The sequence below is a fragment of the Gigantopelta aegis genome, chromosome 2 (assembly GCF_016097555.1).
Source record: "Gigantopelta aegis isolate Gae_Host chromosome 2, Gae_host_genome, whole genome shotgun sequence".
In the NCBI taxonomy this organism is placed as follows: domain Eukaryota; kingdom Metazoa; phylum Mollusca; class Gastropoda; order Neomphalida; family Peltospiridae; genus Gigantopelta; species Gigantopelta aegis.
This window is the reverse complement of record NC_054700.1, coordinates 3191562-3207955: the sequence shown is the minus strand read 5'-3', so window position 1 is coordinate 3207955 and position 16394 is coordinate 3191562. Positions and strand designations below refer to the sequence as shown.

The window sequence follows — 16394 nt, the reverse complement described above, 5'->3', positions numbered from 1 at the left end:
TTACCATTTTACAATAATTTCATGATTTACATGAACCAGGGCCCCGTTCCACAAAGCGATCTTAGCCCTAAGATCACCTTAAGTGCATTGCTACCTTATGTACTAAGGTGATCTTAGTGCTAAGATTGCATCGCAGAATGGGGCCCTGCATGGCTATGAATTTAGTTGGATTCATGTAGTCTCAGATTTTAAGTCAGAAACGTAACATCACTGAGATGGAATCACAAAATACACTACAGTATTTATATTACATACAGGGTGTTTATTATATCGTTGAAAATGGGAGGCTGTTTGCGAAGATACAGCTAAAATGTATAACTGTAAGCATGATAAAACAGGCAGTGGTACGTAGCAGAAACAAATGCCACCCAAATTTGCCACTATGTATATATCATTTTGTGATTCTGGCAGAATCCTAAAAATAAATCCCCAAATTCAATGCCTGATAACAATAACAATTTTAAGAATAAAACATTTTTCACCTTGATGTAGACTTTGATGACTTTGATGAATTTGACGACTATGATGACTATGACTATGATGAATATGATGACTATGATGGCTATGATGGCTTCCTCTTCCGTTCTCTCCATTCTCTGGAACTGTTTAATTAGTAACCTCAAAACTGATACTGGTTAATTAGTAACCTCAAAACTGATACTGTTTAATTAGTAACATCAAAACTGATACTGGTTAATTAGTAACATCAAAACTGATACTGTTTAAGTAGTAACATCAAAACTGATACTGTTTAATTAGTAACAACAAAACTGATACTGTTTAATTAGTAACATCAAAACTGATACTGTTTAATTAGTAACCTCAAAACTGATACTGTTTAATTAGTAACATCAAAACTGATACTGTTTAATTAGTAACCTCAAAACTGATACTGTTTAATTAGTAACATCAAAACTGATACTGTTTAATTAGTAACATCAAAACTGATACTGTTTAAGTAGTAACATCAAAACTGATACTGTTTAATTAGTAACAACAAAACTGATACTGGTTAATTAGTAACATCAAAACTGATACTGTTTATTTAGTAACATCAAAACTGATACTGTTTAAGTAGTAACATCAAAACTGATACTGTTTAAGTAGTAACATCAAAACTGATACTGTTTAATTAGTAACAACAAAACTGATACTGTTTAATTAGTAACATCAAAACTGATACTGTTTAATTAGTAACATCAAAACTGATACTGTTTAATTAGTAACGTCATCAAAACTGATAATGTTTAATTAGTACGTAACATCAAAACTGATACTGTTTAATTAGTAACAACAAAACTGATACTGTTTAATTAGTAACATCAAAACTGATACTGTTTAATTAGTAACGTCATCAAAACTGATACTGTTTAATTAGTACGTAACATCAAAACTGATACTGGTTAATTAGTAACATCAAAACTGATACTGGTTAATTAGTAACATCAAAACTGATACTGGTTAATTAGTAACATCAAAACTGATACTGTTTAATTAGTAACATCAAAACTGATACTGTTTAATTAGTAACATCAAAACTGATACTGTTTAATTAGTAACATCAAAACTGATACTGTTTAATTAGTAACCTCAAAACTGATACTGGTTAATTAGTAACATCAAAACTGATACTGTTTAATTAGTAACAACAAAACTGATACTGTTTAATTAGTAACCTCAAAACTGATACTGTTTAATTAGTAACATCAAAACTGATACTGGTTAATTAGTAACATCAAAACTGATCATTTCAAAGAGTGTTAATTCAGTGCTTAATTCTAAAACTGTTAACTGGCATCTAGCTGTAACCACCTACTATACTCATTAGTTATATTTAGTGCTGTGGACAAAGCCAGCTTTATGACTGAGCAGCAGAGGACGAGGATGTGGTTGCAGTACACTGAGATTGTCTGTGTAGAGTAAGTTGAGACAGATCAGAAGACAGTGTCGGAGGAAACCAACAGAACATAGTCGAAACAGTTTGATATTCTAGTGTCAGTTAAAAAGTAAAAATTCTAGTGTCAGTTAAAAACAGTTGAAATTCTAGTGTCAATTTAAAACAGTTGAAATTCTAGTGTCAATTAAAAACAGTTGAAATTCTAGTGTCAGTTAAAAACAGTTGAAATTCTAGTGTCAGTTAAAAACAGTTGAAATTCTAGTGTCAATTTAAAACAGTTGAAATTCTAGTGTCAGTTAAAAACAGTTGATATTCTAGTGTCAGTTAAAAACAGTTGAAATTCTAGTGTCAATTTAAAACAGTTGAAATTCTAGTGTCAATTAAAAATAGTTGATATTCTAGTGTCAGTTAAAAACAGTTGAAATTCTAGTGTCAATTAAAAACAGTTGATATTCTAGTGTCAGTTAAAAACAGTTGATATTCTAGTGTCAGTTAAAAACAGTTGATATTCTAGTGTCAATTAAAAACAGTTGATATTCTAGTGTCAGTTAAAAACAGTTGATATTCTAGTGTCAGTTAAAAACAGTTGATATTCTAGTGTCAGTTAAAAACAGTTGAAATTCTAGTGTCATTTTAAAACAAAACTGGAATTCTAGTGTCAGTTTGAAACAGATTGAAACCAAAGGAGAAATTTTACTTGTTAAAACATACTCGCACACCTACAAAACACAGGCTTCCATAACAGACTGGGGCACTCACCCCAAAGGCTTCATCTACCAAGTTGCTGTGTGTGTACGTGTGTGTGCATGTGCATGTGCACGTGTGTGTATGCACACCCACACCCACAATCTCTGACCTACCAATGAAAGATTTAATGTCAACAGAGCAACTTGGTCCTTACGATAATTCTTTATATTCTTCAAAAATAGTGACTTAGGGCAATAGTTTTCAACCAATGTGCTGCAGTAACAGTAGGTTGTCATGACATGGTCACCAAACACAAAATGTTATATAACCACTCCAACAAAAAATGTAGTGACAAAATCACACTGTGTCAAAATTCCAAATGTACCGTGTCAATATTTCAATTGTGCAGTCCCAAAAAGTTTGTTTCTGTTTAACAACACCACTAGAGCACATTGATTTATTAATCATCCGCTATTGGATGTCAAACATTTGGTAATTTTGACATATAGTCTTAGAGAGGACACCTGCTACATTTTTCCGTTAGTGGCAAGGGATCTTTTATAAGCATCATCCCAAAGACAGGATATGTGCTGTCCCAAACTAGTTGCAATATGTGAGGCCATAGAAATAAGTCATACACAGCCATCTAAAATAATATTTCTCCATCGTATATGAGACACAAAACCTTTTTAAAGCTGAACACTGTATCACAGAATCTCACAATGCTGATCATACAAAAAAAGAAAACCCATCTGATGAATGTCTTTTAACAGCAAATGTACATGCAACATTTTATGGCACACTGAAATAACATTTGGTAAAACACTCAAACATTTTATGATATATAATACACTAAACCAACATTTTTTAAATAACGCTAAAACAATATTTTAATATCCACTAAATCAACACTCTAAAACAGCACTGTAAAACACACTAAAACTAGTATTAAATACAAATTAATTTGAAATAAAATAAAACAAACAAGAAAAAACATTATAAAACAAATTAATTAAAACATTCTAAAGCACATTTATGAACATTTTAAATCACACAGACATAACATTTTAAGAAAAAGTTATTAATAAAATTTTGAGTTCAGAAGCAATGATTTCGAGTAATGGTATGGAAACTGGTGCAGTGAAGTCACACTCATTTTACAGTATGTCTTCATACAATTCATTTGCAGGTGGATTACCAAACACATCAAAATTATCCGTGACAACTTTAAACCGAGCTTTAGATCTCACTACTTTGGGCACACAAAACATTTTTGTCTGTTGTGAGAGGTCTTGTTAGTACAGTTGTAATTTTCAGAAATGCATTTTAAACTAATCACAGCTCAACATTTCACTAGTTTTCAGGTGAAATGTTTTGAGGTCAGTTTGTTGGTATTTAATCTGGTCCTCCATATTTTGGGCACAAGAAATATCGCCTCAAATTTGGTGCAATTTAAAGCCCTGGGGCCTAATTCATGAAGCTCTCTTAGGCTCTTGCTAGACAACAAAGCATCCTCTTTGCAAGTCTTTTAACACTGCACTGCGAGATCGCAAAGTTCTGAGAGTTTAGTGAATTAGGCCCCTGGTATAAGTCATAAACAGCCATCTAAAGCTGTGTTCACACTCACATAAGTTAATGCTAATGCCATAGAGTTTTTAATTCTCTATGGCATGTTTTTTTGCCTTGGACTATATTTAGGCTTTTTTTCAATGGCATGTTTTTTTGCCTTGGACTATATTTAGGCTTTTTTTCAATGGCATGTTTTTTTGCCTTGGACTATATTTAGGTTTTTTTCAATGGCATGTTTTTTTGCCTTGGACTATATTTAGGCTTTTTTCAATGGCATGTTTTTTTGCTGTGGACATTTTCTTAATTGCAGGGGTTATTAACTACACTACTACACTAGTTTAGCTAAAACACGTTTGGTTGGTAAAGATGAATGTTCACAATTGTAATAGCTATATACCAGTATATGGCATAAGTAAAGTTATCCGCACTTGTGCAAGATATCAAAACAACAATTGACTACGAGTCTGTTAGGCCGTTGATAACACAAGTGCTGCTTATTCTGACTGTGACTTCACTGTTACTTCCGCTTATTTTAGTTTAACAAAACCCATTTGCGTTCACACGTACATTAAATTTTAAACTGTTTTATTTATATGCTATACCGGTGAAAAAATTGTGCTCATACTTACATTTGAAACTGGTTTAGTTATACCAGTTTAGTTAAACTAGTTTAAAATGTAAGTTTGAGTGCATCTTATAACAATGCTTCTCAGCATTTTAAAGCAAACTAAAATACTATTTAATAACACACTAAAATATTTAGAATACTAACAAAACATTCCAACAATTTAAAAACTTTTTAAAAACCAACAAAAATTATAATTTAAAACACACTATAATACAATTTAAGCTAAACAAAATTTAGACAAAGCAGTCAAACATTTCAAAATACAAAAGTAGTTTCAAACGAACAATTTTTTTTAATTATTAAAACACAAAAATATTTTTAAGACACTAAAATTAAAAAATTATGGAACACTAAAAACAAACATTTCAAACATACACATTAAAATAAAATATTTAACCACATCTAACAATAAATTTTCTTTGCCATATGCCATCAGCTTTTCTCTTTAAGATGCAATTAATCTGACTTGCGACCCACACCAAAGTGGTTAGCTATCTTAATTCCTGACACTTAAGAAATCTTTCTCCAATTTTTTTTATAACTTAACATGATTTTTGGAAGGCATTTTGGATACAAACAAACTCAGTAATAAACGGTATCGAACTAGCATACGGACATGTGCATGTGTGGAATTCTAAGTTATTACTCAAGGGATTATGATACTTCCCTATTTTCGGTTTTATGTAACTGCTAATCTATCTTTTTCTTTCTTCTTTTAATTTTATTAATGTCCCTATATCCAAAAATCTATCTCATCAATATTTGCTTTAATTACATATTAAATTAAACCAGGAGCTGCTAATGCATGCGGTTAAGAAATCATGATACATTAATTAACGAAAGGGCAAGTTTGCCCATGTATAATGGCTGAACAAACATTGTGAAACACTTTGTGCATAACAATCATATCTGACTGGCAGCAATCACATACCTAGTAATACACTACCTTTCACTCTGGTGTGTATGTATGCCGCTTTTATAACAATAAATGTTACACAGTGGTTATAAGAGGTTTCCAATTTTACCACAACAACAACGGAAAGTGCCGTGAATTAATGCCCTCTTTACTTGTGATGAGATGTTGACGATGGCAAGAAAACTGCAGCATTTGGTGCCATGTGTGGTTTGCTATACAGACCTTTCCCATACAGACCACGTTACATATGTAACAAACAGTAAAATTATCATTCCAAGTTAATAATCCGTATCCAACAAACTGCAGAGGCTAGAACCAAAAACACCAGGGTGAAAAGAATTTTGTCTGAGAAAACTTGATAGAAAGTAAGTGCTCCTCTTTTGAAGAAAAAGTTTGTCTTGCATGGTGCCCTCAGTTTTGTTTTAAACCAAAGTGAACACTTACCATGCTCCCCACTCCCACCCCCAACCCCAACCCCATCCTCAATTTTCAAATTTGACCCCTGTTGTACATAACAACTGAGTACTAACCTTCACCAAGTGGATCTAGCGTGTGGATCATAATTTGCAGAACTCCATGGCGGTACCGACAACCACCACAGTGCAAGATTGGCTGGCTACACCGTCGGTCATACACCTGGAAAAGAAAGAGTGAATTTCAGTTAAACCTTCATTTGAAATAAGTAAAAGTGATAAAAGATGGTTACTTTGTTTGAGATAATCACTGACTAACCAAAGCCATTGTTATCAATGTCCAAAGGATATTTTATATAATGAATCAAAATGAAACATAAATTTGGCTTCAGATTTTCTGAGCAAATTCGCGAAAATGCTAATATTTTTGGGGCTTCAGCCTAAACACTAGACTACATTTTTTCATTAGCAGAAAGGGATCTTTTATATGCACTTTACCAAACAGGGCCCTTATTCACAAAAGGTATGCAAGCATTTGCGAGCCTGCAAAGGGAACGCTAACACCCCGCAAGTGTTAAATGTCATTTCACGAAAACCTCACTTTCAACGGGTATGCACACAATCATGCTAAATCATGTTTTTTTGTGTCAACTACAAGAGATCCCACAAAGACCACACAAGTGAAAACATGGCATTCTTACTTGCATTACATGAAGATATTCGCCGAAATTTAAGAAGAAATAGGGTTTTCCAATCCACTGGAAATGTATGACAACATACATCTTATCAAAAGATATCGAATGCTGCGACATGTCATCATTGAGGTTACTAATTTAATCAAAAATGACATTGAACACCCAACACGCCGCTTATGTGCTATCCCTGCAGTCCTACAAGTCGTGTGTGCACCACAATTCTATGCCACAGGCAATTTTCAGTTTGTAAGTGGAGACTTGCATGGAATTAGTCAGGCATCGGTATCTCAAATTGTTACCCGTGTTTCAACAGCTCATATAGAACACATGCCAACTAAACCAGGACTTCATAAATGGTTAAATCAGAGATCAAATCCGTGGTGACAGTGCTTATCCACTTCACCTGTGGCTTGTCACTCCACTGATCAACCCAAACACCAAAGCCGGGGAACAGTTTAACGAACACCACAGACGAATACAAGAGACAATTGAGAGCACGTTTGCGGTGGCTATGCTTGCACAAATATGGTAAAAATATATTTTTTTTCAAGCGCTTATTATAAATACAGGTTTTTTTTATATCAGCAAAGTTTCAACATTTTTAAAATGTCAAAAATGTGTTGATATGCATGAAATAAAACTTTGTCTTCAATGCTTATGAATACATAAAAATGTGTTAAAGGTGCTATGTCAAAGTTGCAATAATGGTGGTTCCCCCCAAAAATATATATTAATTTTTGTCATCAAACATACAGTACACCTTCATCTATATGCCTATAAAAATAAAATCAAACAACTATATTTACTAGTAGAAAAAAGAATTAGGGGCCAATCTTGAGAGTGTGTCATACACATTAACTAGTGACAACACTGTTTTGTGCGTACACATTCAACACACTAATTTTCTTGCCTTAATTATTTCCAGACAACTGACACAAGAAACAAGTATGGTGACCATGATCAGCACTATATTTAGCCACAAATTACTAGCAAAACCCCATTTGTCATCCAGTAATATTATTCTTGATTTAATTTTGGAAAGATTATGCATGGGATCAAATAATTTGTAGTTATTTATTATAAATAAATGTCAAAATAACAAAATATTGCAATGTCATGTGGTGGCTGAGAGAGAGAAAAGGGAGAGAGAGAGAATGGAGAATTTTAGAATTTTAGAATTATATCCTGTGTATTATTATGTTTGTAAACATTTTATAAATTTATAGGTGGAGCTCATACACTTCAACTGGTGAGATGCATTAAAGTGATTGTTGCCGCCGCACTACTTCACAAATGCGAAAAACATGCAGTACTTGTACCCCCCAGGGTGCCCTTCCCAACTTGGATGAGAATCCAGAAGATGATGTAAACATGATAGATCCCGCTGTAAACCAAAACGATGTAATGCATCTTCGTAATTGGATTGTGAGGGATCTTTTCCAAAACATCAATCTATAACACACTGTGCATTTATATTAAGTATTGCCATAATTACTTGGGTTTAAAGAAAATAAACGCCATGCATGTACGTTTTAATAAAGTAAACATGCATTGTCCAGATAGTGCAAAGTAATAGCACTGTGGAAGTAAACTTTATTAATAATGTTGTAAAATAAACTTTATTTGACATTTGAATGTTTAATTTTTTATCTTTGCTCAAAATTGAAATTCAAAAAAAAGAAAAAAGAGTTATAAATGTATCAAATTAACAATATTGGTGGCTTAAGTTTGAGATGATTCTGAAACCTGCTGTTCCTGTTTTTGGCACCCTTTTTCATGCAGTAGTTGACGTTGCAGACAAGACAGAATGTTTTTTTGTATAGCAACATTCTTTTCAGCAAGCAACAGACGTTTCTCTTCAATATTTAGTCGTTTCTTTTCAATTTCTAAACGTCTTTTCTCAATCTCCAAAACATTTGATGTTACAATGGATTTGGCCTGTGAAGGCCTATTTGGTTTTTTCACAGATAAAGTCGTTTTGACCGGCGGTGTTGGTTTATAGAAATTTTCTGATTCTGAGTTTGTCAAAGGCTGTTGTGATGAGCTAGATGATGGTTGCTCATCTTCACTGGATGTGAGGTCTCCTGCATCAGAAATCCACTGAACATTTAATGTTTTTTGTTTTTCATCGTTGTATGGAAACATGGCTGATGTGCTTGCAACAGAAAAGCTCAACTTAGAAGGCATAACTTTCTCCTATAAAAAAAAAAAAATTATAATAATAATAATAAAAAACATATGCTATAAACAAAAACAATTGTCTAATGACACCACTTAAGAACATTGATATATTAATCATCGGCTATTGGATGGCAAACATTTGGTTATTTTTTCCCCCATTAATAGCCAGGGATCTTTTATATGCACCATCCCACAGGCAGGATAGTGCATACCATGGCCTTTGATATACCAGTCGTGGTGCACTTGCTGGAACGAGAAATAGCTCCATGGGCCCACCTATGGGAATCGATCCTAAACTGATCGTGCATCAAGCGAGCGCTTTACCACTGGGCTACGTCTGTTTGTTAGGTTTTTTTGGGGGGGGGGGGGGGGGTTATAGCCAAAAGGACCCACTGACGAGGATAATTCTCAGACCGACCGCGAATCAAGCGAACGGTTTACTACTGGGTGATATCGCTTCCCCCATATGCTATCAAGTCATATTATATAGAAAAATTGTCATTAAGGTATTCATTGCATTATATCACTCCTTAAATCTGAGGTCAACTCAACATAATCACCTTTATGAATTAAAACCAAGAACAGAATTTTATCGCCATAGTTTTTCATGCAGGGGAGCTAAACTGTGGAACACACTACCTTCAAAGATAAAATATTCTCAATCCCTCGCCTCATTCAAATCCAGTTATTTTAAGCACTATTCAAATAATAATCAATTTTAAGATATACCTTTGTTGTTGATTTGTGTTTGTTAAAATAATTATGATGTATTGAGTTATCACTGACTCAAGTTTCTTAACAAATTGATTTAAATATTATTTATATATTCATAATATGTGCTATTGTTCCTCATGCTATACATATTACATGTATGTTGATGTTGTTTCTTTGAATGTATGTATGTATAATATCATGTATAGATTAGAGAGGGCCTCATGGGAGACCAGTCACCTTGTACTGAATGTGTTTACCCTCTGAAAATAAAGAATTTTATTATTATTATTATTATTATATCATTTTTTATTGTTTTCATTATTACAAAATTATGAATAGTTAAATATTTTGAAAAAAACAAACCCCAAACAACATAGTACTTTTGTCAGTTGTTGAACTTTATTTAAAACAAGATATGTGTGTGTTATTAATATATAAATGTACTTGTATATATGTAAATGTACTAATAGCATTTCATACAGACACATGTATGACAAATAAATATGTTATGAGCCTTTTAACAGTGAATATTTGAATTGTTTAATAAATTAAAACATGAAGAAAAATGATTTACCAGTTGCGATTGCTTTTGTGCCATGTCCAGTCCAATTTGGGATTCTCCAAGCAAACCGATAATTCTTCTTTCAATTAGTGACACGTATTTCCTTTCTGCCGGCTGTTCCAGAAACATCTTTATTAATATCTGATGCCTTGGTCTTTGTTCGTGTTTTAAGGTCTTCCCACTTCTTTCTCACTTCCTCTGTGGTTCTCACGCAGATACCACATACATTAGCCTTTTGTGTGATATCCAACCAAGCTGCACTTTTTTTCCTTATTAGTTACGTCACTGAATTTACTAGTCAGAAGGCGATAACAATTGTCAACATTATCTACCAAGACCGACACTTCAAGTTCAGAAAATCTTGGTTTTCGCGTACAAGATTCCATTTTAACAATGCATATGGATTATAAACACATGCCAATGACCTACGACTTCGACAGGGAAAGTGGGAGTGGGAGGGTTTGGAGTGGGTAGTACTATAAAAAGGATTTTTTCAACCCCTAAAACACTGCGTGCAGACTGTGACTCATGCAGAGTGTGTATAGCGAAAGATGGTTGATGGTACATGCATACATGATGAATCAGAGGGGTAGTAACAAAGATAGGTCCGTTTCAGTGAATCAATAAAGTTTGTACATCAATTTCAATCAAATGTTAAATTTTAAAATGGTTCATTTTATGTATTTATTATTGATGTTAACCTTCTGAGTACTGCAGGCGAGATATCTCGCCCGACGTCATGTCAGTCGACATACTGTATACAGTGCATTTCCCAATTCATATTTCCAGCCGTTTTTCACACGACACTCACCAAAAACGGAAATATAATAAAAGAAAAAAGATTCCCACCCACCCACCCCCAAAATTGTGGTTTTGGTTTTGATTTTTCCAGTTGAAAATACCTTGAAATTTTGAGTTCAAAAAGTGGTTTTCGGCAAGTATTTTCGCTTGACAACAATGGCGGCACGTCGCGGTCTTTTTCAGGGATCGATAGCTGATTGTGACAGCTAATTTGATAATAAATTTGATCGTTTTACCAACAACGAAAATCACCAAATATTGCAATATGAATCGTAGTTCGGGTTAAAAAAATTCTGGTCAGAAAACCACTGTTATCGGGAATAATGGACATATATACTGGACAGCTGGCCACAAATGCCCGTAAGTAAACACAACTTTTTCAATTTTTTTGCCTAATTTCAATCACCATTAGCTGATCTAAAAATAATAAAAATTACAAAAAGCCCATGAAAATAATACTAACCAATTCATATATGAACTTTATTTCATGTATTTATAAAACATTTAAGTGAATATATGTGAGTAAAAGTTATAAACTTGTACCCACTCAATGTCATTTTTTTTTTAAAATTAATCCAGTAGTCTAAAGGTTAAACCCTGCAAATTACCATGCATACAATACTATCATACATTTAAGCGAGTGCATGGACCATAGACTTTGCAGCCACCCTTACCTATGACAGCCTCGTTGATATAAATTATATTTTTCTTTTACATGATGGGTAAAATTGTAATAAAATAGATCCTCATATTTTAATAATTACTGAGAAACATAGTTTCATGCACGGAATGGTTTACAATTTTAAATGTACATGTAAGCTCAACGCATAGACTCCTATGAAGTCACCCCTGTGCAGTAAAGTGCAATACATAGTTATAAGCATATGGTCAAACACTGTAAAAGATATTTACAAATTGTTTTGAAATATTTTATTCATCAGAAAAAAGTCAAAAGGATTGCACAACAGGCTGAGCCAATGTAAGTGCTCTCCTAAACAAGATGGACATCAGACAATAATCAATATTCATAATCATATATAAAACATAATAACATAATCTCCAATGGCATTAAAGTATTTAACATAATTAATATTTATTAATATAGAGTAATAAAAGGTAGGGAGTAGATAGACTGGAAATGGGATAGTCGAGAAAAAATATGACAGTGATGATCCTATTGTTGGAGCTAAACCATATATGGGGCAGTAAAAATCAGAATAATAAGTTAGTTCAACTTGAATCTCTTTCTTTCAGCTATATATATATATATATATTTACAGATAGTGGTCATAAGCATAAATAATTATTAATATTTACTTTAAGCCTAAAACAAATTTTGTTTCTGGGAACGTGTACTATTATTATTATTTACCTTTTTTTTTTCTTTTTTTTCTTTTCTTTTTTTAAGTAATTTTTTTTTTAGTACATTAGCCCTTACGCGTGCAAATAAAATGTTATGGGGCAGGACATAGCCCAGCGGTAAAGCGCTCGCTCGATGCACGGTCGGTCTGGGATTGATCCCCATCTGTAGGCCCATTGTAGGGTCTCCACGAGCACTCGGGCACGGGCCGAGTCTAGCAAGATTTGAGTCCGTTCACAGGACTCGAGTACCCATGTAAGGAAGAGCACTTTCATTTCATTATCTTTTTAACGGGATTATGCCATATGCGTGCCGCCAGTTGCACTATACAGCTATGAGAAATGTAGGGGAAACAAAAGTGGAATGTGTATAACGCAATACAATGGCATGATTTGGCATCTGTGTTCAGCACTGGAATAAAGGTGCATAATGCTGTTTTACTTTATTCCTTAGTCTCATTATCATCTAGTGTTGGGTACTTGAGTCCAGGTTGAGTTTGACCCTTGAGTACTCGAGTCCAATATTTGTCCCAGATGGACAAAGTAAAAAACTAAAAAGTTGGCGGCGATGAAGATTGATCCTATGACCCACTGTATGTCAGTCTAGTGCTCTATACTACAAAGCTAGATCCCAACCTCTTCTTTGGTCGATTATTTACGTTTATTTGTGGTTTTAAAATAGCTTGCTCTATATATTCCATGACCTTTTCTTATTTGATAAATATTTACTACCTTTCAGTTTGTGCAAACAGACATAAATGACTATTCAGAAGTACAAATATGAAAAACTATTGCTGTCAATAATTATCAAATAAAGAGAGCTAACAAATGAAAATGCTAAGTGCCAGCACCAATGGTGAGAAAGACAAAAACGTTTTATCTGTACACAATTTTCCTTTTCTTGTTTTATCTCCCCTTTGCAATTGCATGGCTCAATAATCTGACATTAACCTCAGATGGACATTGTGAGAAAGACAAATAGTTTTTATCTGCATACAATTTTTTTTTTCTTTTTCCCTATGAATGGTTAAATAATTTGACATTTATCTCAGAGGGACAGGTTTCTAACTTTGTGATCAAGAGCCATGATTATGTAATCTCACACTGAAAATAAGAGCATTCTGTTCATTCACCCCCCCCCCCCCTCCACCTCCTCCCAATACAACTGATGAAATTCATGCTCAGAAACCTTTGTCATTTCAATTGCATGATTCCAGCCCATTGACCAGAATCTGCCGACTCCTACCACAATGCAGAGAAGCAATCCATAACCACAGAATTGGAAATGGTTTTTGTGTTTGCCCATTGTCATTAACGCATGCCGGTCTCTATGATATGGTGACACAACAAACGCTTTTCCAAGCACCAAAGCATGTTTCAGTAAAAGCTTTTAACAGTGACGCCATGGGATTATGACAGATATTGATCAAGTACTTCACCACTGTCACGTAACAAACTGCAACTTCATATGATTATTAACTGGTGCAATTGTACTACACTCAACCAAGATGGCAGTTGCTGCTCTTTTAAGTCCTTTTGAAGTTCTGTCCATATCAGGCTTCTAAAGTTCAACTGGACTGGTTGTAATGCATACAATTAAAGCCATCTTATGCTAAATACCTAGGATAAATATACAATACATGTATGTCATACACGTATTTCTGAAAGGCAGTTAATTTTATGATTTAAGTGCTTCACAATTTTTACCAATTGACATAGATGTACAATTGCAATGAACTTTAATATTACAACATTTATACCATTTGACAAAAAAACTGTCATGAACAAACGTAAATCTATGTTAGTCTGTTTATTACACTGAAATTCACACCTTCTAACACCAAGAGAGAAAATTAGAAACAAACATGCATCCAACTTCTGATCAGATTTACAATGATATCAGGTTTTTTGCCAGAGGGTATGGAGGGTAAAATTATGTACCCTAATATCTTGGGAAGTAATTAATGGAGACATTTAATTTTTTTTTAGAAATATTATAGTAAGAAAACAGCTGTTTACAATTTGTCTAAATAAATGCAGTGTCCAGTTTCGAAGGATTTCAATTGCATAGCTACCTACATGTAGTAAGGGCATTTAAGATCTGTTTTGGGTTTTTTAAGTACCACAAATTATTTCTAGCAGAAAGCTTGGACAATACATATTCAAAGATACCATATTTTAGCAGTACTACACACTAGAGCTGCAATGATTCACTCACATATTCAGTGCACCGAATACAAGTTATCAGCAATATGTATTCGTTATTCGGTATCCAAAGAACCAAATATATTTGTGGGGTTTTGGTTGTTTTGTTGTTGTTGTTGTTATTGTTGTTGTTAAATAGAAAGACCAAAGTTTGCAAGCTGTATGTACACACAGATGGCAAAGTTATGTCAGTCACGCGTTGTTTTCGATAACAAAACCTGCTACATCCTCTGTATAATGTAATTAATTGTTATCAACAACGTAAGAAATAAACTGACATGTGATAGTGTACACGGCAGATATTAACAATGTTAAACCTTCATCGTTGCTGTGTCTTACAACGCCGGCAATATGGGTTTTGAAAACACTTCGACCAACTATTTGTGAAGATCGAATCCCTCACCACAAACTCCGCCCCACCCGACCCCCCCCCCCCCCCCAAAAAAACATAAACAAAAAACAAACAAAACAACAACAACAACAACAAAAGCACCTCTGAAACTTTCGCGAATAATAAAAAATCTTATAATAACACGATGGAAGAGTCATTATATTATTACCAATGTTCAAACTAGCTATAAACATCGCAAAAGGTTGCAACATGTTATATAGGTAATCAAATAACCGGCGGGAGAATTCCATCAACAACAGTAACAGCCGAAATTACTATAGGCTAAGCAACCACATCCAAAATTCATTTGGGAAAAACCATGTGTGATGCTCAATGAAATAAAGAGTCCACAAACATACATGCACCTCTATATTTCTACATGTGTGTTTCCATGATTTTATTGATAGTGAAGTGTTCAAAAATTAATTTTATTTCTGTTTTGGAGAGAGTGATCAGCACAGTCTAAATTAAGAGCCTTTTTTTTTTTTCAAGACATGCTTGTTTTGTTTTTGGTCTTGTTAATTAATTATTCTTTTTATTATAATTTTGTTTTTACAACTGACATTTAATTATTTCATTTCCAACGTCTCACATTCCAAAGTTTAATTTTAAGCACAACCTGCTATTTAAATGCTATTTTTGACGTTTGTTCACTGGTGGGTTGCTTTATTCAGCAAGTCAGTAGTACAGAATTGGTAGCTTCACTGTAATTATTGGTATTCGTGAATATTCATTTGTATTCGAGACCCCATATTCGTGATACGTATCATATTCGCCACTTGGTGTATTCGTAGCAGCTCTACTACACACATAGCCACTCGACATCCTTGATCTCATCGTAAGCTGAAAGTGTCACATGATGTCCCAAACAATCAACATCTGCAGGTCTACGTATATGTACTGCTTTTGAAAATAAACCTTTAAGTCATTCAGTTTTACCAAATTAACCTCAAATAATTATGGCAATTTGTAAATGTGCAGGACCGAAGCAGATACCAATGTCTTATTAAATGCTGTAGTCATTGTTGGTATATATACGAGAAGACATATATAGTGCAGTTAATCATGATATAAAGCCTGCATGATATGACATTTAATTTTGTTCAGTGGGATACATGTACAACTTTGCAAACAAAATTAATCTTTTTCTCACCACTCTGCATACCTTGTGTACATACACTAACTAGCTCACAAAGGTATGACATTTGTACAGCTAAAGTTTATAATATCTAAATTAGTTCTCAGTACTATACTCCATGAACATAATAAATCAACCAATCAACCAACCAACCAACCAATCAATACAGTTAAGCAGCCTTTTATTAAACTGGAAACCCAAACGACCATGTATCAAGGACATCCAGTTTACAGGGATT

General features: G+C 33.7%; 1 protein-coding gene across 5 annotated transcripts in view; it reads right to left on the bottom strand.

The window, feature by feature from the left end:
- LOC121379874 (sodium/potassium/calcium exchanger 2-like) overlaps nucleotides 1-16394 on the bottom strand; it is a 132227-nt gene that overhangs the window by 51260 nt on the left and 64573 nt on the right. For 4 of the 5 annotated variants that reach the window (XM_041508545.1, XM_041508537.1, XM_041508553.1 and 1 more), the window contains exons 3-4: nucleotides 6228-6333; nucleotides 483-602 (exon numbers count right to left, since the gene is read on the bottom strand). In XM_041508545.1, coding sequence (XP_041364479.1) covers nucleotides 483-602; nucleotides 6228-6333 — 226 coding nt within the window. The remainder of the gene's footprint in view (nucleotides 1-482; nucleotides 603-6227; nucleotides 6334-16394) is intronic. The other variant, XM_041508568.1, reaches the window with a different exon arrangement.